The sequence below is a fragment of the Candoia aspera genome, chromosome 4 (assembly GCF_035149785.1).
Source record: "Candoia aspera isolate rCanAsp1 chromosome 4, rCanAsp1.hap2, whole genome shotgun sequence".
Classification (NCBI taxonomy): Eukaryota; Metazoa; Chordata; class Lepidosauria; order Squamata; family Boidae; genus Candoia; species Candoia aspera.
The window spans coordinates 98,328,766-98,349,321 of NC_086156.1; the positions used below are offsets into that span (position 1 = coordinate 98,328,766).

At 43.4% G+C, this 20,556-nt stretch overlaps 1 protein-coding gene across 3 annotated transcripts; it reads left to right on the forward strand.

Annotated features, from left to right (window-relative positions):
- Positions 1 to 1,339: 1,339 nt before the first annotated feature.
- Positions 1,340 to 15,109, forward strand: PIH1D1 (PIH1 domain containing 1). 3 transcript variants are annotated; one of them, XM_063301157.1, is made up of 10 exons: positions 1,340 to 1,426; positions 5,306 to 5,418; positions 6,844 to 6,910; positions 8,166 to 8,351; positions 9,129 to 9,190; positions 10,018 to 10,102; positions 10,283 to 10,379; positions 11,875 to 11,965; positions 12,091 to 12,234; positions 14,830 to 15,109. In XM_063301157.1, exons 2-10 carry the CDS (start codon positions 5,332 to 5,334, stop codon positions 14,875 to 14,877), a joined length of 867 nt encoding a protein of 288 aa, XP_063157227.1. In that variant the 5' UTR covers positions 1,340 to 1,426; positions 5,306 to 5,331; the 3' UTR covers positions 14,878 to 15,109. The 3 variants fall into 3 exon arrangements, with proteins under 3 accessions (XP_063157227.1, XP_063157228.1, XP_063157226.1); XM_063301158.1 differs by having other exon boundaries at positions 1,379 to 1,510; XM_063301156.1 differs by lacking the exon at positions 1,340 to 1,426 and adding an exon at positions 1,730 to 1,788.
- Positions 15,110 to 20,556: the final 5,447 nt, after the last annotated feature.

The following is a 20,556-nucleotide window of genomic DNA, read 5'->3' on the forward strand; positions in this document are numbered from 1 at the left end:
ATGGCGTTCCGTGTAGTCATGACCATGGAAGTGTCTACGGACAAACGCCGGCTCTTCGGCTTTGAAACGGAGATGAGCACCGCCCCCTAGAGTCGGACACAACTGGACTTAATGTCAAGGGAAACCTTTACCTTTACCTATGCTCACAATAAAAGCAACCCCCCCACCCCGCAAAAAATATTTTCAACCTAGAATTTCATTTTCCAGGACACTTTTGACACCACTCACTCCCCTTCCCCCTTGCTAATGGTATAGAAATGAGAGATAAACATCTGAAGGAATGGAGAAATCTAGCATTTCAGTCTAACATAGTTTTCTTTGGTATATAAAAAACTGAATGTTACATTTCTGAATGATGAAAAACTATTACACGTAGTCCAGCTACTTACAATCCTCACCAAAACAGGGATTGCAAATTACTGTTACGTTATTAACCATAATCACCATCATAATATTACCTCAATCTCAGAAGTGCTCTGAAGGGAGCAATGGAAATAATTTGCAACAACACCCCAATTGAGAATTGAGTTCACTGCTAAGCACTTGGACAGGTTCAATTATCCTGTTTTGGACACGTTATGCAAAGACCTAACTCCCTGGAGAATGCTCCGATGCTGGGAAAGGTGGAAGGAAAGAGAAGAAGAGGACGACTAGCAGCAAGGTGGATGGACTCGGTTACAGTGGCAACGAGAGCACCACTGGAAGGCCTGAAGGACCAGGTTAGGGACAGTTCATCATGGAGAAAAGCTACCTATGTGGTCACTAACAGTCAACAATGTCTTGATGGCACATAATCAGCCAATCAACCAAAAGATTCGGAGCAGAGAAAACAGTACTTTACAAAACTGCAACAGGGTGTACAATCCAAGTATGTTCCTTATCTCAAAACATCCATCCTCCTCCTAGCTAATCCTTTATACCAGCGTTTTTCAACCTTGGCAACTTTAAGATGTGTGGACTTCAGGTCCCAGAAATCCCCAGCCGACCAGTGTTGAGCATGCTGGGGAGTTCCAGGAGTTGAAGCCATACATACATCTTAAAGTTGAAAATCACTGCTTTGTATCACATTCAGCAATTAGTTTTCTAAATCAGTATTACTTTAAAATGCTGCACTGGTCACTTAATTTGAGGCCAGGGCTATTGACTATTGAGATAAATTCCAGCCCTAAAGCAATGCCCAGCTGAACATAGGCATTGAAATATTAATCCCCTCCAAAGCAAGGAGCATTGTATCTTGACATTGCTGTGCTACTCACTCCTCTAGATTGCTACATCTATGTTCGTCTTTAAGTCTATAAAGCATCTCTCTGCTACACGGGAAGCATAGAGATGGGGAATTTGTCGGGGAGTGATGGCGCGCATTTCCGTCCCGGCTCTCAGTGAACCGAGAGGGTGAAATTCGTTGCAGGGAGCCCCATACCGAAGTGTGAGTGAGCGTGCATCAGTTTAATAACCCCGGAAACCTCAAAAACAAAGGAAACTATTCTCTGTACGGCACATTTTCTATTAAGTACTGCTCAGTAAGGAAGGGTGGCAGTAGAAAGCTGAGCCTAGACGAATTTTATTTTATTTTGTTTTATTTGCTGTTGCTGATTGAGATTCTTTTCCCTTATCTTATTTCTACGAAGAATACAGCAAAAATCAGGCATTTTAAAGAGAATTTATGGAACTATGAATTGCTTCTCCATTAGATGTGGGCTGGAAGGCAATGATGTACTTGGAGTGCAGGTGCATGTCATGTATGTAACAAAAAGTTACGCAGAATGTGTAAACTGCAGTCAAGTACAGGTAGGTTTCGATTAGTGTTGAGTTTGAGTAGTGTGAAATTTGACTTTTCAGTAGTGTGATTTATAAATTGATACCAGGTCACATTTTTATAAAAGAGTGGAAACCCTTTATGGACTTTTTGCTGAAAATGGACAAAAATGATGATCTCAGGATTTACTGATTAAAAAGGTTGTTTATGGGAAGAAGGGAGCCATGATATATAATTTGGGTGGGCAGAAACGGTAATAATTTTGTTCATAACTGCTGTAAAGAAGATCAGAAGTTGCTTCTTTAGATATTTTTCTTTTCTTTTTTTCTTCTCTTCCCTTTTCTTGACCTTTACTGTTTCTCATTTTTTCTTTTACCTTTTCATATCTTTTTCTTTCTTTCCAGTTCTTTACATTTCCATAGTCTTTTTAATCATGTAAATTTTTTTTCTCAAGAAAAATTATATTTAAAAAAAATGATACCAGGTCACAATTAATGTGAGCCAGAATGTTAACAATAGCACTTAGGGCTACTGTGAATAGTAAAAAAAAGTGCAAGTATCTTAAAAGAGCACTTAGGGGCTTATGAATATAGTGCAATATCTTTTTTTTTCATCCCTGTTTTAACATTATATGGGGATAAATGAGAATCTACCTTTAAAAAAAATTACCCCGTTTTCCATAGAAATATTATTCAAATAGTGTGACCATTTTGTGGGATTTATTAACCACACTAATTGAGACCTGCTTGTATTCATTTCCATGGGAAGTAAATTGATTGCACTAAACTCAGTGAGGGATGTAGAGGACCTGACAGATTTGGGCTGCTAACATGGATTGTAGGATTTTGCTGCTTTAGTCACAGCACAAATCTGGGGCTAAAGGTGGGCTTGGTAAAAGCAGGAGTAAAAATGGAGTTTGTGGTAACAGAAGTAGTAGCAACAAAAGGAAGAAATTTCAAATAGAAGTAAGCTTGGAGTGTAGCTGGATTATAATGAACAGTTTTCCTTCTATTTATTTAGGTTGCTAGGTAATCATTGGCTAGTTGTGTTTGCTTATTCTCGTCTACACAGCAGGGATATTGTAAAACTGGAGAATGAAAACTGATTTTTCTGATTTCCTTGGGGGGAAGGGGGATGTTGATGCCACAAATAATGGAGTTAAAAAGCAAGGCCAATGGGATCCAAGAAGAAAGAGCTGGAACTTGGTTTGGGTGGTAGAAGGAGTCTGTCAGTTTGACGTGGCTGGATCTTTTCTGGTTTTATCATGTGGAAGGCGACTGCAGTTTTAGCATTATTTTGGAAACTTTGCTATGGGGTGGCTGTATTAGTCTGCAGTAGCAGAAGTAACAAAGGGCCTTGTGCTCTCTTAACAAATTAAAATATATAACGACTCCATTCTTTAAGGAAGGGATTCTAAACCTCTTCATTATCCTCCATAATGTATGTCAGATCTTTCAGCGTTACTGCCTGGTTACTATACTGCTATTCCATGGAGAAAATATGGTGGGTGTGTTCTAGGTGCTCAGCTCATGAGAAGGGAAGGATGAAAGAGCATTAGCTTTTGGGAGTCCATCCTAATAAACCAGAGTGTCTTAACCAGGGTTCTATGGCACACTAGGTTCCTCAAGAGGTCACTAGAGGTTCCCTGGGAGGTCACAATTTATTTTAAAAATTATTTCAAATCCGGGCAACTTCATATTAAAGAGTTTCATTCTTTATTTTTAGTTTAGGAACACTGTTAATGCACAGATACAGGCCTACACACGAGCTGAATATAATAATTTTGTATCTTCTGGTCTATATTTGAGCCTGAATGTGCAGCGGTTCCCTGAGGCCTGCAAAAACATTTCAAGGGTTCCTCCAGGGTCAAAAGGTTGAGAAAGGCTGTAATAGACTTTCATCTGATTCATCTTTCAAAGGTTTGAGGAATGTGCATGGGCACTAATCAATGCTCTCGTTCAAAAATCAGCCTCTGCCTTTTAGGCCGTTTCCTTCCTGACCCAAGGCTTCCATGCAGTTTTTCCCAATCTGGCACCCTCTGGGTGGCATATTGGGTAATGTTGTTGTTTATTCGTTTAGTCGCTTCCGACTCTTCGTGACTTCATGGACCAGCCCACGCCAGAGCTTCCTGTCGGTCGTCAACACCCCCAGCTTCCTCAGGGACGAGTCCATCACCTCTAGAATATCATCCATCCATCTTGCCCTTGGTCGGCCCCTCTTCCTTTTGCCTTCCACTCTCCCTAGCATCAGCATCTTCTCCAGGGTGTCCTGTCTTCTCATTATGTGGCCAAAGTATTTCAGTTTGGCCTTTAATATCATTCCCTCAAGTGAGCAGTCTGGCTTTATTTCCTGGAGGATGGACTGGTTTGATCTTCTTGCAGTCCAAGGCACTCTCAGAATTTTCCTCCAACACCACAGTTCAAAAGCATCGATCTTCCTTCGCTCAGCCTTCCTTATGGTCCAGCTCTCGCAACCATATGTTACTACGGGGAACACCATTGCTTTAACTATGCGGACCTTTGTTGTCAGTGTGATGTCTCTGCTCTTAACTATTTTATCGAGATTTGTCATTGCTCTTCTTCCAAGGATTAAGCGTCTTCTGATTTCCTGACTGCAGTCAGCATCTGCAGTAATCTTCGCACCTAGGAATACAAAGTCTTTCACTGCTTCTACATTTTCTCCCTCTATTTGCCAGTTATCAATCAAGCTGGTTGCCATAATCTTGGTTTTTTTGAGGTTTAGCTGCAAACCAGCTTTTGCACTTTCTTCTTTCACCTTCATCATAAGGCTCCTCAGTTCCTCTTTGCTTTCAGCCATCAAAGTGGTATCATCTGCATATCTGAGATTGTTAATGTTTCTTCCAGAGATTTTAACTCCAGCCTTGGATTCCTCAAGGCCAGCTTGTCGCATGATGTGTTCTGCGTACAAGTTGAATAGGTAGGGTGAGAGGATACAGCCCTGCCGTACTCCTTTCCCAATCTTAAACCAGTCTGTTGTTCCGTGGTCTGTTCTTACTGTTGCTACTTGGTCGTTATACAGATTCTTCAGGAGGCATACAAGATGACTTGGTATCCCCATACCACTAAGAACTTGCCACAGTTTGTTATGGTCCACACAGTCAAAGGCTTTAGAATAGTCAATAAAACAGAAATAGATGTTTTTCTGAAACTCCCTGGCTTTTTCCATTATCCAGCGGATATTGGCAATTTGGTCTCTAGTTCCTCTGCCTTTTCTAAACCCAGCTTGTACATCTGGCAATTCTCGCTCCATGAACTGCTGAAGTCTACCTTGCAGGATCTTGAGCATTACCTTACTGGCATGTGAAATGAGTGCCACTGTTCGATAGTTTGAACATTCTTTAGTGTTTCCCTTTTTTGGTATGGGGATATAAGTTGATATTGGGTAATAGCACCCCTAATTTTCCACTACTATGGGTATAATAGTCCAACACATCTGGACAGATCCAAGGTAGGAAAGTCTGGTTTATGGTCAGTCTCTGTCACTTGTTCTTCTAATGTTTGGTTCTTAACCCTTGCTTTCATTTTGCAGCCTCTATAGGGCCCACCAGTTCCAACATGGCATCAGTAACAGATAAGTCCCTGTTATCAGCGGAGCTACAAGGAGAAGAAGATGAAGAGGAATTCCGTCGTCTTCTGCTTCAGGTGTGTTGAGGACAGTTTCTCTCATGTGTTGTTGAGTTGTTGAGTTGTTTTGGAAACAGAAGCAGGACTCCTGGGACAGGGAACAAAGTGAGCTTGCAGCAGGAATTCAGGCTGAGGGCTGTGATCCAGAAGGGCAGCAGGATCAAGCCAAAGGAGGAGTCGATGCTAGAATAGAAAACCTCTTGACTTAATAAAACATTTCATTAATATTCCCATAAATTAAATCTGTCCAGTTGAATACACTCACTCCATATGTATTCAGTAATTTTTCCCCTCTGGTCACATTAAATCAAAATCACATTAAATCAAAAATCACATTAAATCAAAACAGTGACTTTTAAAGTTGATGTTTTGGGTGATCTGAAGGCAGCAGAGTGGGTGAGGCTGGCATTTTGAAGGGAGTTTAGGAGGCCCTTTGCTTTTTAGCTATGATGTGCCTATTTTATAGCCGGCATGACATTCTTCATTTCTTTCCCACTGCAAAGGAAGACCGTACCATCACTTTTCAACAGTCTGAGTCAGAGGAGATTGGGGGGCTACAAAAGTGGTCATGGGAGCCATAAATATTGCAACTGCCCACTTCTTTTGATGGGGTAGCCAAGTTGGGGTGGGGAGGGCTGCCTCATAATTCAACAGGTGTAGTTATCTAGGGCTATGTGGCTCTTGTCAAATGATTTGCGTAAGGATGCCTTCATTTCTTGTTCAAGGCTTCCTTTCAGTGCAATCAGCCTTTGCAATTTGATAGAATTTAAAATTGCATGTATAAGCAGTACGGGACACACAGCCCCAAAGTCCTCGTGACCCTGTAAATGTGTGTTGTTATTCAAGAGGCAGCTGGGTTTCACAAAAGCATTTTAAGTAGAGGAACAACACACTGCCTTGTTATTAAGTGGCTAAACTGACTGTTAAATGTGATTCCTAATTATTAAGGGTATTTTTCTCGGTAGTAATCGCCATACATTTTAATTATCGTACTGACTTTATTTATTTATTTAGCCCTCACCTGGATGATGTGGCTATCAATTCAGAATGCGTATGCAGTTTTACAAACAGCTGGTGATGATGGGCAGGGTCTGGAACACCATCAGAGCACTTGTGTGATATCTTCTTGCTAATCCACCATCCAATGGCTGTGCTTGTTTATTGTGATGCACAGTGACAGCTTTCCTACACATGGCATGTACCAAAAGTGTTATGGTTCTATGTTTTCCAAAATTCCAGATTAAAGTGGCTTTGTTCTCTTTTTGTCTTCTTTCCCCCACAACCTGCCTTTCAGGAGTGATCAGACAGACATGCAACTAGAGAATGAGGTGAAATAGGTTTTCTTTCAGCCATAAGGAAGAGAAATAATTCATAAATGGGTCTGGTTGCTGACAGGGTGGTACACACAGGATTCACAAATACATCCAACTATTTTCTCCCTAGGCAGCCCAGAATATCCAGAGCTCTGTGCCTTCTCCAGCAGAATCCAAGCCCATCCGCCCCCTCCCAGGTAAAAAAAAATTAATTACTGCAGAAAAAGGTGACATGCTAAGTGAAACAAGGGAATGTGAAAAAGGTCTTATGATATTGGGGAGAATTTCTCAAACCTACATGGAAATGAGAAACTTCACCTTTCCTGTCACACGTGTTTGGTCATTTCCCCAACACTCTGCTTCTCTCTCTCTCTCTCTTTCTCCATCACTCCTTTATTTCCAAGGGGGATGTGAGATAATAGGGAATGTTATGACCTGAAAGGGGACATGGAAAAGGTTATGGGCAATAGAGTAATATTTATATTCTACGTTGTATTTTTTAAAAAAGATAAACACTACTGCAAAAATAGCTTTATATGATATTCCTCTGCTGCACTGTATAAAAAGAAAGAAAAAGAAAAACTTGAGTACCAAAAGGAGAAAAAGAGTTTCAAATACAACAAAAGAGCAGAAGCTTTGCAGGGAAACTTGGAAAGCTAGAAAAAATGGATATCAGTTTCAGCTGCTATGCTGCTGTGGGTGAGACAGAGGCAGGGTGGAAGGATAGGATAAAAATTGCTCAGCTAAGCTAGATCTATAAGGTTCTGTGGAATCAAACGCAGGACCCAGAGCAAATAAGGCTGAACTGCAGTATTTATTAAACAGTGCACACCAGAGGGGTCCTCACCAAGATGGTGGGTGCCTCCCCTGCAGACGAAAGAAATGCACTGATATTTATACATTACAGAAAAGGAAATGATGTAAGCGTACATAAATACATATTCCTAAGCAATAGATCCCAAGTTACTTTCTGCTCTACTTATCTACTCTGAAGAAAGCCATTGTCTTAGTGGGAAGAAGGGAGACAGCAAACTTCTTGAATGCAGAGACTCATGGGTTGCTATGAGAATGTCCTGATAAAAGTTAGCAGAAGCTGGTGTGAGAGAGCTTCCGAGGTTGTTGCTACATTCCTTTATGTTTCAGTTTGGTTTAAATGGGATCATTCATCTGAAAACTTATTTTTCTCACAGTTCTATGGGGTTTACAGAGTTTTACTTGTCCTGAACATTCTGGGTTTGCACACAAAGGGGCTTTTCTTTATTTCAGTAGTACTAGTTGGGGCGGGGGTGTTATGGGCTCAATTTCCACCTGCATCCCATTCCTGCAAGTTTGAACCCTATGCTAAGATAGGAAGAAATGTGGGCTGCCAAACTGCAGGAAAGACTTTGCCGTCATCTTCTGGTTCTGCTGCACATGTGACATCTTCACCTGACCCCCTTTTTTCCTGCCTAGGGTTCTGCCTAAAAACCCATACAAGTTCCGGTGAGAAGATTTTTGTCAATGTCTGCAGATCCCCGCACATCCCTTCACCACCAGACCTAACCAATGAAGAACTGGCTTGCCTCATTGAGTCAGAGAATGCCTCCACCTTCCGGATCCCCATGAGTCTGGGGGAGCCCCATGTAGAAATGGACAAGAGTGAGTGGTCAACTGATTAGGAAATTGATTGGTGCTGAGATGAATTGCACAAGCTAGGAAGTAGTTATCTATCTCCATGTTTCTCAACCTCAACAAGCCAGCCATGGGAATTCTGGGAGCTGAAGTCCCCACATCTTAAACTTGCTGAGGTTGAGAAGCACAGGTCTATCTGATTGAATCACCAATTGCTCCTCAGGTCATCTGGGCTGGCTGGGCTGAGGAGCAACGAAACCATCTTTGACCATAGTGGGGATGGCACTAACATGTAGCACAAGTACATTCATAATTACTTCTGTCTTGAGTTGCTCTCAGGCTTCCCAGTTCAGGCACTTCACAGAGATGCTATTGGAAATCACTGAGAGTGACGACACGAGTCCTTGGTGCTGTCTGAGCTTGGTTGTTTGCTTGCAGACATTTCATTGCCCAACTCTATTGGTAATGACAACACTGTTGCCTGCTTTTTGTTGTTGTATGGATCGCTCAGTGTTCATCCTATACTCTGCAGAAAATCTGCCAGAGAATACAAATGAAATATTATACACGTTCCTAGCCATCCTGACTGAAGTGGAAATAGTGTTGAAAATACACAGATATACATTTTTTCTACATTTTTCACATGGAATGGATTAATGTGGGGACCTTCCCATTGAGACAATGCCATGTGATTGTACCCCTTCAAGAACAACTATTAACACACAGCCATTTCATGTGCACTGTAGACCTAAGGAAGAGCCATCCTTATTAGGAACCAGCCTAATGCTTCCTTCTTCCTTCCAGGTGGTACTGGTTGCACAGCCTACGAAGTCACCATCAACAGCAACTTTTTTAATAAGATGGAGGTGAGTCTTTTGTTTTTTTTAATGGGAGCTGGGGATCTGGGTACTCCAGAGAGGAGTCTTCCCTTCCCGTGCTCACCTGGTTGCCTTTTTCAGCTCAGTAGGAGGCTAAATCCATTACTTCAGATGGAGTCAAAGATGAGATTTTGTACCCTTGAAGTTTTTATGTCAGTGTTTCTCAACCTTGATAACTTTAAGATGTGTGGACTTCAACTCCCAGAATTCCCCAGCCAGCAAGGTTGGCTGGGGAATTCTGGGAGTTGAAGTCTACACATCTTAAAGTTGTCAAGGTTGAGGAACACTGTTTTATATCATACTTGATTGAACTATTCCTTTTTCTTCCCAGTCTCCAAATCAAAAATAATCTAGGACTTCACTGCGGGGTAATTTGACACACCACTGGAATGCATGAGAATTACATACAATTCAGGCCCCTGAGTCTTTTCTATCCATTGTTATTTTTTTACATCCAGTCAGTATGGTGCATAAGACATATGCCTTGTTTGCTATTGAATGAAGCAGGTATATTCTGATGTTCTCAATTGTATAGTTAGAGAGCTTTTTAAATGGGTGGCCAGAAATTGAACCCAGGATTTCCTCCATGGAGAGCATGGACTTGATCACTGAGCCATAGGCTTTTCGCATCTGTGATCTGGCCTTTTCATCTCAATGGTAGTGTTTTGTGCATACAGCACTCACATCTGGGCATGCTCCCTACAGGCACGGGATTCTGTTGGGGAAAGCAGTTCTCAAGCCATTGTTTTGCACAGCCATGAGAAAAAAGTGCCTAAGCTTTCTCCATTTTGTCTCCCATCCCTGCCAACATCAAGAGCAATCAATTCCTCAAAGAATTCTTCCTTATGATAGCCATGGAAGGATTGTCAGAAAAATACGAAGTGGACATCACCAATCAAGGTACGGAAAATAACAATTGTAGCAAGCAGGGCCTTTGTTGGGTGGGTGGAGTGGTTCCCTGAAAATAAGCAATCTTAAGTGGACTCCGGCAACGTTGCCGTGATCTTCCTTCCCTTCGGGCCTGGCTGTAGCTTTGTGTCTCTGCAACCAGCAGATGCTGTTACTTGCGTTCCTTCCTAGAGTGGCGGATTCTGAAGAACAGGAAGTTTATGGGCTCCATATCGGAACAGAATATTCGCACTAAATCCAAGCCCATTATCCAGGAGATGCACACCAGGTACGCTTTTTTGGGTGGGGGGTCTCCTTTAAGCTAAACCACCTTCTTGCACTGTTAGATCCACACACATTCCCCCCCCACCCTCAAAGGTGCTCTCTAGCTGTTCTGGATGTCATCTCCATGATCTCTAGCTAGCATAGCCATGAGTTCAGGACTGGATTTGACCTCCTGGAATAAGTTTTTTCCTGTCCTTTTGACCCTGAGGTGTGTCCCCTCTGGTCAGACACACTTTTGCCAATTCTGGATAGTGGTGGAACTGGCACAGCAGAATCTTTGCCTGCTTGCCCACATACCTGTAAGGATGGGATAGATCTATTATGAATAATGGATTCACTGTGTGCCATCAAGTCGGTGTTGCTTCTTAGTGACCCCAAGGATAGATTTTCTCCAGGATGAACTGTCCCTAGCCTGGTCCTTCAGTGCTGCTATAACTGAGTCCCTCCACCTTGCTGCTGGTCCTCCTCTTCTCTTCTTTCCTTCCATCTTTCCCAGCATTGCAGACTTCTCTGGAGAGCTGGGCCTTTGCATAACATGTCCAAAAGGATCTGTTAGGAACTAGGAAGAAAATAGTCAGAATTAGCTTGGTGTTTAAGAAAGCTGCTCGGTGAGAATTCTGGCCCCAGGATGCTTTGGCAAAAGGAGAAGAAAGTCCCAGAAGGAGATTTTGCGATTTCATTTGTTAGCCTTTTTGTAGCAATACAAAAATTGGTTGGAACACTAAACGATCCACCCTAAACCATATCAGAGGATGACAGGATCCTCAGATGCAATAACTGGGAGTTCAAAGTAGTCAAGGTACTTCATGTGCAGTCCCTTCTATCTCTCTCTTGTCAAGCTAAGTGGATTTTATCTGACATTGTGTATCTCTTTCTGTAGCCAAACCAAAGGGAAAAATCAGTATGCCACCTGTTTTACGGAAGTACGTTGGAGTTGTGAGAAGAATATATACAGATGGTCCTCATTTAGTGACCATTCACAGTTACAATGGTGATGAAAAAGTAACTTTGCAACCAGCCTTCACATTTATGACCTTCACAGGTCTGTAAAGCAAAGGAAAGCTGAAGTGCAATTTCACTTAGTGACCACTTTGCTTAACAACTGAGTTGCTGGTCCAAATTGTGGTCATTAAACGAGGACTACCTGTATTGGGAATAAGGGTCAGGTTATTTGAGAAAGACAGTTGGGATGCTTATATTTTGAAAGATGGGATGGGCATATATGATCTAAAATAGGATGGGATCAGATTAAGCTGTTGGATCGTAGTGTGTGTGGATTTTCTTTTTCCCCGAAGTGCCCTTAGCACAGAATGAGGGGACCAGCAGTAAAATGTTGTGGTGTGGAGTGCGGACATGCTGTCTATTACCTAACCTGTTCCACCTCCCCTTGTTTCCCATGCAGTTTTGCCGCACAAAATTCTGTACTTGCCAATGAGCTTTGATCGGCCTTTGGCACAGCTCTCCTTATCTAATTTAAGTCCCTTTTGCTCATTTCTCAGCTCTGCTACAGCTCCTGAATTCACCATAGTTGCAGAGCCATCCACCAGTCACCCAGATCGTCTAGTGGCAAAAATCTGCCTCCCTGAAATGGTAACTCCATAGCATGTGGTTTACGGGAAAGCACCTACCTGTTCCAACTCCAGCCCAGGTGCTGAGACTGGTTGCATTCTTCTGTGTGTGCTTTTCTCCCCCCCTCCCCACTGCCACTACTGCAGATCTCAGTGAGACATCTTGAGCTGGACCTTGGAGAGGACCGAATTGTGTTACGGGGACATCCTGAGCTCTATCACTTGGACATCTTCATACCCTACAGCATCGTCCCTGAGGAAAGCTGGGCTCAGTTCCAGAAAGAAACAAAGGTGAGGAACTAAGCAAGGACAGGACTTTGAGAACTTCACCCTCTGCTCTCAGACCAGCACCTCCCCACCCCCAGATTTCCAATCCTGGAAAGGAGTTTGGATCTGTTCAACTTTTCTTCCTAAACTTCCCCTCCTATCTCAAAGTTGTGTAATAACCTTGTCTCCTCTGAAATAGATGGTAAATTGGTCACACTGAAAGGTGAGCCTAGTTTTGGAGGTTTCTCAGCCTCAATCCCAATCTCCTTCATTTCAAGTGCTAGAGTGCTGGTCATATAGCAATGAAGTAAATGCAAGGGCATGAGAGCATTTTGAAAAAAAATTTTTGTTTCCATTGAGATCATCGCCATGAATAAAGGAGAGAGAACCTTCAACAAGCTCTGAAAAAGGAAGAGCTAATAGAGAGGTGTGTATAAAATAGACACTAAGTTGCCTACATCAGTGTTTCTCAACCTTGGCAACTTGATGAAGTGTGGACTTCAACTCATCATACTGGCTGGGGAATTCTGGGAGTTGAAGTCCACATATCTTCACGTTGCCAAGAGTGAGAAACATTGGTCTAGATGATGAAGGTGAGTGAGCTTGCCAGTTTATAGAACTTTCTTTCTGATTACCTAGCTACAGGAATGTTCCAATGTAGTGGCTCTATTTGTGAGACACACTGAACTACAACTTAGCCAGCCCCGTGTTTGCTTAATGTGCGAATCCAATCTGTGTCATTCATTTATGGTTCAATTTCTGCTTGTGCTAATTAAGAAAATCACGTCTAAGCTATCATGGGTGAGTGTACATGCAAACTTCATCTGAGATAGATTTATCCTCTCAGAACCCTTTTAGTCATCTTCTTAGCCCACAATATTTTGCCCTTGATTGAGTCACTTGGATCTGTAATTGCTTCAGGTGTTGTTTGTGGCCAGCTGATCTGCCAGGAGCTGAGTGGCATCCATGACAAACTGCCATGGTGCCAAAATGACAATATCTACATGATGACATCATAATGCATATGCCATGACTGAGATACTTGCGATGGACATCTTGAACTGCAGCATTTGCATAATGACATCACATGCATGTCACCATTGCCTCCCGTCTCTGCTCTTCATGGGGATACCTTGCAGGGGCAACACCCACTTTTCCCCACTACTCAGCTGATCAGCCTGTAGATGAACAGGGATGAACAAGCCACCATTACCAGCAGAGGAGAGATTTAGAGAAAGAGTGTTAGGACGACCCTTCCCCACCTCAAGATCCTGATGTATAGCATCAATTTGACCCCAACATGGCACCACAGGTAGCCCATGGGATTGAAAAGTTGCCCACCTCTTCTGTAGCTGAAGGCTGCTGCATGTAAATTCTTATTATGGGGGCAGGTCTGATTCTGAAACCTTCAGTTTCTTAGTCTGATGCTTGAACTGGAACACCACAAGCTTTCTTGCAAGCTCTCCTGTCTCTGGTGAAGAATCAAGAGGTAGAGAACAGAAATAAGCCAACATCTTCCTTTTATCAACAGGGGCATCTGCCAGGGGTGTGGGGAGGTCAGAATTGCTGCAACTGTGTAATTGAAGCCCCACCCCATTTTTACACATCAGATGCCACAGTGCATGTAAAAGGGGCAGGGTTTCCATCCCACAGCTGCAACCACCATCTTGACTTGTTAATGTTGCCACCACAGACACCCCTGTTTATGAAACCCTTAGGAATCAGAGGTTTAGACTAAAATTTGCAGAATCAGCGAAGTGAGCAGCAAAAGTTCCGGTTGCCAAAGGGCACAAGAAAACAGTATGAGTCCAATACATTTATCTAACATTGTTCCCAGGGCTGGGTTACTTCCAGCTGGCAAGCTTCATCTTGGCAGCTGTAATCCTCCATCAGTTTTCCTGTATCTCCTCAAGTATGCAAGTTTACTCAGAAATAACACCTTAGTAGACCTTCACTCCAAAGGAGCTTTTCCTTTCAGATGCCCACATTTTCACCTCTGCCCAGCTATGCTGTCATTCTCTGTTTTGAGAAGATTTGGGCTCTCTGGTCCCATGCTTCCATCTCCCTGCCTGCAGTGCTGGGCCTTCATTGATTTCTGAAGCCTTCTCAGCCTCTTCTGTATCCTCAACAGATGAAGTTCCCTGGTTCTAACCACAGAAGTGTTCAGTGGGCAGCCAAGCATTCCAAATTCTGTGGTCTGACCTTAGCAGGGGTGGGCAACCTGAAGTGCCTAAGCTGTCTGCAGCCCCGAAACACCTTTTGGTGGCCCATAGAATCCCCTCCCATCATTGTGAAGTGGGAAGACATGAAGCCTCTCGTGTAAGCCATAAAACAGGCTTTACATAATGGATGGAATGCATCCTCACCCCACCCTTTATGGCCCTCAATTCTCCCTCCCCATTAAAAAAAGGCATGTATTCCCAGCCACCCAGAGATTGCCCATTCCTCGTCTGCAATCATGCAAGTGCCAGCTGCGGGTCTGCTCCTTGTTTGTGGCCTTGTAGGGCTGGGTCCTATCAGGTTCCTTGGGCCCTTGATAAATTGCCTGTCCAGTCAGATGCAGGAACAGGAAGTGCTTAAACCCCCAAATGACCCTCCCCTTTCTCTTCCCTCTTCCAGATCCTTACTGTCATGATGCCTGTCCAACGCCCATTGCTGTTGCCCTGAGCTCCGAACAGACAGTCTGGAGGAGTGATCACAGCGTAGGCTGGGGATGTACATTATGGACGTAATGTCTCAGCCCCATGGGAGAAACATCAGGGCGAAGAATGGCGGTCTGGGGAAATAGGAATGACCTCCTTCTCCAAAGAATGACGCTGGACTTTGGGAACAGTCATCTCTAAGACACATCTCTGTGTGCCTAAGAAACACACAGTAAAACTTGTTGGATGGGATTCAGGATTAGTCTCCATTTTTCCTCCTACAGTTTGTTTCAGCTTCCTTCCCACCCACAACAGCTGCCGCTCTTTCCCATTTAACTTTGCCTCCTCCTGTAACACGCAATCCCTGTACCCTCCCCTCTCGCTCCTGCAATCAGCTCAACTGCAGCTGGGCCCATCTGCCCTTCCAATGGTCCATGTTGAATTCCTTTTTGTTTGTTCTGGGTTGCTTCAGTTGCAGAGGGAGAGGTGTTTCCTGCAAGAAAGGCTGTTGCGGTCGGCTCCGATCATGCCGTCTTCGGAATGGGTTCCTTTCTAAAGGCCATGTTGTGGCTGGAAAATTAGCAAAGCAGAGAATGGCCAAAGCTAGAACTTTTCTTCCTTGGGTGCTGCCATGCCCACTCAGCTCGACAAGGTCAAGCAAACAAGAACTACACCAGTTTCCATAAGGAATCTTTAATGCTCGTCGGGGTTAAATACGGAATCTTGGAAACCGTAAGAGGAGTTTCCCACCCTCAGTTATAGTGAATTAACTAAGGCAGAGTCTCTCTGAATATTCTGAGTTGCCTTTTCCCAGATTTCTCCCTAACTGGGCTGAGTTATTTCTAAGATAACAGCTGACTCACTCCTCCGTTCCTTTCACAGCCACCCCACAATCTCTCTCATCTGCTTCATTTTTTATCTGGATTCAGGGAAAGTATTCTAACAAGCAATCTGATGTGATGCACTCCAATCCCTTGTCTCAAGTGATACTCTGTCACCATATTTGGAAGTCCAGCCAGCAGTCTTACGCTCTTGTTTGACCAAACTCCAAGGCAGAGCTATTGCTGAAGCTCTAGATTTGCCTTCATCACTCTGGCATTGTCCAGATGTGTCAGCATTATAATTCCCCCAATTCCCCTGTTGGCTGAGAATTCTGGTCCTCTTTCTTGTTCTGAACTGAGAGAAACTAAGGCGTTCTTCACCTGAAGGCTCAATCAGCTAATTGAGGATCTGATTGTGACAAAGATGCCAACTTCCTTCTCCTGCAACACTTCCTTCTTCTGTGGCTGCTGCCACCGCTTGTCCTTGCAGAAGTGAAGGTGTGTGTTTTCTCCTCCACCCCCGTGTGAATGTCTTGTTCGCAGATGTGATATTTTCAGAATTGACTTTATACATTGCTGCCAAAATACTTTGCAACACTTCATGGGTGCAATAATTTCTGAGCCAGTTGTGAAATCTTCATGATTGAAGTCTCCCATTCCCACCCCTTATGCAAGATAGTACTTTTCTGCCAAGTTGACCAAAAAAAAAAAAAAAGTCCTGGTTTTCACCAAAACCTGAAAGTGGTGTGTGGTGTGCTAAGGTGAGCTTTTGACCATAGGGAACTTTGATTTTTTTTTAAGTGTGATAACCATGAACTATATATGTAGGCCTTGATCCAGTAGTTGAAATCTTGTCTTCAAGAATTCCTTGCCTAATTTGCAGATTTCAAAGCAAATGAATTTGAAGCAATGCACAGGGACATCTGTGAGTGGGGCCAAAATACAAAGATGAAGAAAGGGTTTGATTCTTCTATCATAGACACCATCTTGACTTTTACGACTCTTCCCACTGACAGTTCATGCAGATTTTTGTCACCGATTTCTGCACTGCACTGTTCTGGCTTTTGGGGGAAAGAGGAGGAAGAAAGAAAATAGATGTCCTATCTTGCTGGGAATGATGGCATCTTTCTTCCTTTGTTACCTGTTTTAGAAAAATTGGAGGTTGCCAGGGTATAAGGTACAAAAGTTCGCCTTAAAGAGCAAACTGAGATGCCCAGGGGGCTGAGCTGCATTAGTGTATCTTTCTAAACAAAAAGCTGCAGATGAACTTCTCAAATGGCCCTAATTCTTTAGATTTCGGTTCTAACAGTGGCTAACCCCCCAAATCGTCTCTTAGAGTGAGGTTTGAATTTAGGCATCCATTAATGGAAGACTTTTGATAAATTCTTTTCTCTGACCATAAATCTGGCTGTATCTGTTCCAGCATTTAACCCAAACAGCATTCCATGCTGGCCAGTCCTGATTTCTAGGAATGGAGGAGGAATTTAATTGGTGGGTTAATGTGAACTGACATCATTTGGCACTTCTGAACCAATACACAAGCTAAAATGCTGTTGATTGTTTGGATTTCCCCTTCTCCAAATTTTATGGCTTTTTCCTGCATGCAAGATACAGGCAAAACATGTGTGTGCTTGGGGGAAATGCATACAAAACTGCACATATTTGTGGTAATGTGCAAGAGTGCATGGTACCAGGTAATTCTTTTGTAAATATATTATTAGGCAAGATGGCCCATAGGAATAGCAATACACAAACGGAGACTAACATGAAAATAACAAGTTTGTGCTAGTTTCCTTTTAAAAAAAACAGAAAAGTCAAGCCAATCCTAAGTGGGAAATCAATTTTGAGCTGAATCAAGATGGACCATTTCGCTTGTCTCTGCTGTCTGTTGCCTGCATCTTTTTAACTGGATGTGCTGGGACCTGAATCCTTGGCCTTTGATGTGTAAAGTTTGCATATTACTTTGGGAGTCCCCGTCTCACTTCCTCTTCTTTTACAGCTACCATCTCTTCTTTCCAACTTACACACACACACACACACACAAATCTCCTGTTCCCATTTTTATCCATGCTCTTCCCCACTTTCTGTACAGCCTGTTCCATCAACACATGTCCATCACCACTACCACCCCCGCCGGCTCCCCTTCACACCGTCTGTCTCTCATTTTCCTTAATACAACCTGTTCTCTCTTCTGTCCCGTGTTGCTGGAGGGAGATGGGATAGATTTGAAATTTACTACGGGTTGCTTTTCCTTTCAATGGTTTTGGCTGGGAGTCAGATGGGGGACCTTACCCACTTTTTTACTAGGAAGAGGAGCAAGCCCAGAAGATTAAACTCTGTAGAGGGCTTTTTCATTGCAATGGCTCTCTATTTAAGCATAAGGGTTTCAGCGTGAAATCTCTACATAGCAGTGTCTATGTGGAAAGCTTAGATTAGGGTTTCAAAACACACTGGTATGGTCCAGGGCCATCTCAAGCAGACTTGGCTCCAGTTGAATGGGGATAAAGGAGGTGTGAGGAATGCAAAGAACTGGAGAAGAGAATTAAGGCTAGTTCTAATTCTTATTTGCATGATGGGATAGGAAGGCAATCTAGCATTACCTTTCAGATGTTTTGGACAGTATCTCCTACAGGCTCTTGTCATTGGCCATGGCAGGTAGAGCTGATGGGAGCTGAAGGGCTCTGAAAACATTTGGAGGTAACCCTCATAGGCACCCCTTTCCTCTGGCCTTCACAATGAATTCCAGGATATAGAATGCTTCTGCATTTAGGCTGGGGACAGCTCCTCCCCTAGATGATGATTGGTCATTTGAGAACTGTGACACAACATGACTGAGTCCCTGTAGTAAGACGGTGTCTATATATTCTCCCAACACCAGAGCAATGACTATAGTGCAATCAAGTGAATGTACATGTGCAAATTAGACCCAAGAGCACAGATCTCTTGTACAGTAGATCTTCTTAGGAAAAGGTCCCACGTTTAATTCTTGGCATGGCCAGTCCAAGGGGTTGGGAAGGAGAGGTTAGAAAAGATTTGTCCTTGGAAAGCCATTGCTGAAACTAGACTAGATGCAAATCTGACCTTGTCAAAGCAATACTGGATTAAACTGATAAATAACGACGTAATAGAAGGAAGCTTCCAATATTCCAATAAGGCCCAGCTCTGTTTAATCCTAGATTTAAGAAGCATTGTCTGACCATTGCAGGAGATCAGAAAATTGGGTGAGTGTAACCCCTGTAGCTAGTAAATCATGGTTTATAGTTTATAGCTTTCCCCAGATGTTTGGATGCCGGCATCCAGAATTACAGCATGGCTATGATGCCCAAGATTTCTGAGTGTCCATAGTTCACATATCTGGAAGACCAAGTTGGAGAAGGTTTATCACGCTGAGTGTACCCAGCCAGTGGAGGGTCAATGTTGTGTGTGAATGCATCCTAAGAATTGTCCTGGGCAAGCTAAAAATATGGATAGATTTCTGTCATAGCTTTGTTCTCCCCACCCTGATCCTTTCATCAAAGCCAACAGGGTGGGAGGAGGGAAGAGGAGGAATGTTGATCTAGCACTGGAAAAATGAAAAGGGACCTGCCTTCTCCCCCATGCTCTCTTCTGCCAACACTACTTTCACTATGAATACATTTACATCTTATTAATTCATACACTGCATCTCACGTTGTGGGGCATTTTCTTTACCCTGCTGAGATACTTGTTAATTACTGCTTGGTGAAGTGTCTGGGATCTTGAGAAAGAGCAAACGGCTGGCGTGGAGGTTCTCTGGTTCAGGAAACCGGATTGGTTGGTTTAGACCACTTTCTCTCTCTCCAGGAAGAGAAAGGGCATCTGTTCCTTGACTCTTGTGCACGGCCTTCCCCAACCCGGAGTCTCCAGACTGAGCCGAGCTTCCACTGCCACAATTCCCAGATAGGCTGGTTCTCCTTTTGCTCTGATCTTCTTTCCAGCACACTGGCTCAAAATACAACATGCTGGAAGGCACAAGGTTGGAAAGGCTGCCTCCGTGTCATGGTGAGAAAGGAGAATGCAGCTACTCATGCTTCTGTCCTTACCACTGTGGGCTTTAATGGAGGGGGGGGCAATGCCAACCCAATTGTAGCATCAAAGGGTTGGAAGGGACCTTGGAGGTCTTCTAGTCCAACCCCCTGCCCAAGGGAGGCTAATGGTTCAGGAATTTGGCAGGTTAAAACCTTAGATCAGGCAAGTTAAACCTTAATTCTGTCCATTTCTGCAAGGATGTAGCTCCTATATTATGCCCAGAAGCTCCAAACAACAGTTAAATATTTCAACACATAGAGAAACACCCATGCACAGACATGCACATTTGAAGATGATTTGGGTTTGCAGCAGTTCTACTGTGGTGCAGCTCAAAGACTCCATTTAAATATTCTCAACTCATAGGCACCCCTGCATCACCCCTCCCAGCAAGACAGCAGGGTGTTGTCAGTTCATTCAAGTGCATTGTTGCCTGTGCTTTGTGCAACCAGTTGTATTTCCTTGCTCAGAAACAGCTCACTGTTTGCACCACTTCCCACTCATTCTACCCTCCTTGCTGGTTTCTGAAGCAGGAGGGTGCAGTAAAGGTGATGCTGGACGTGGGACTTGGTTCGGCGCCCCCTTCAAACATTTATGGGCCCACAAAACTACCCAGGGTTGTCAGATGCTTAAGTGCAGGGCAGGGGGCAGCATGAAGTATGGGGGATTCTTCATTCAAGTATCAGGTTTGGTTGGTTACAAAGGTAAATTATAATTATTTTCTAGAGCAGTGTTACTCAACCTCGGCAACTTTAAGATGTGTGGACTTCAACTCCCAGAATTCCCCAGCCAGCCATGCTGGTTGGGGAATTCTGGGAGTTGAAGTCCACACATCTTAA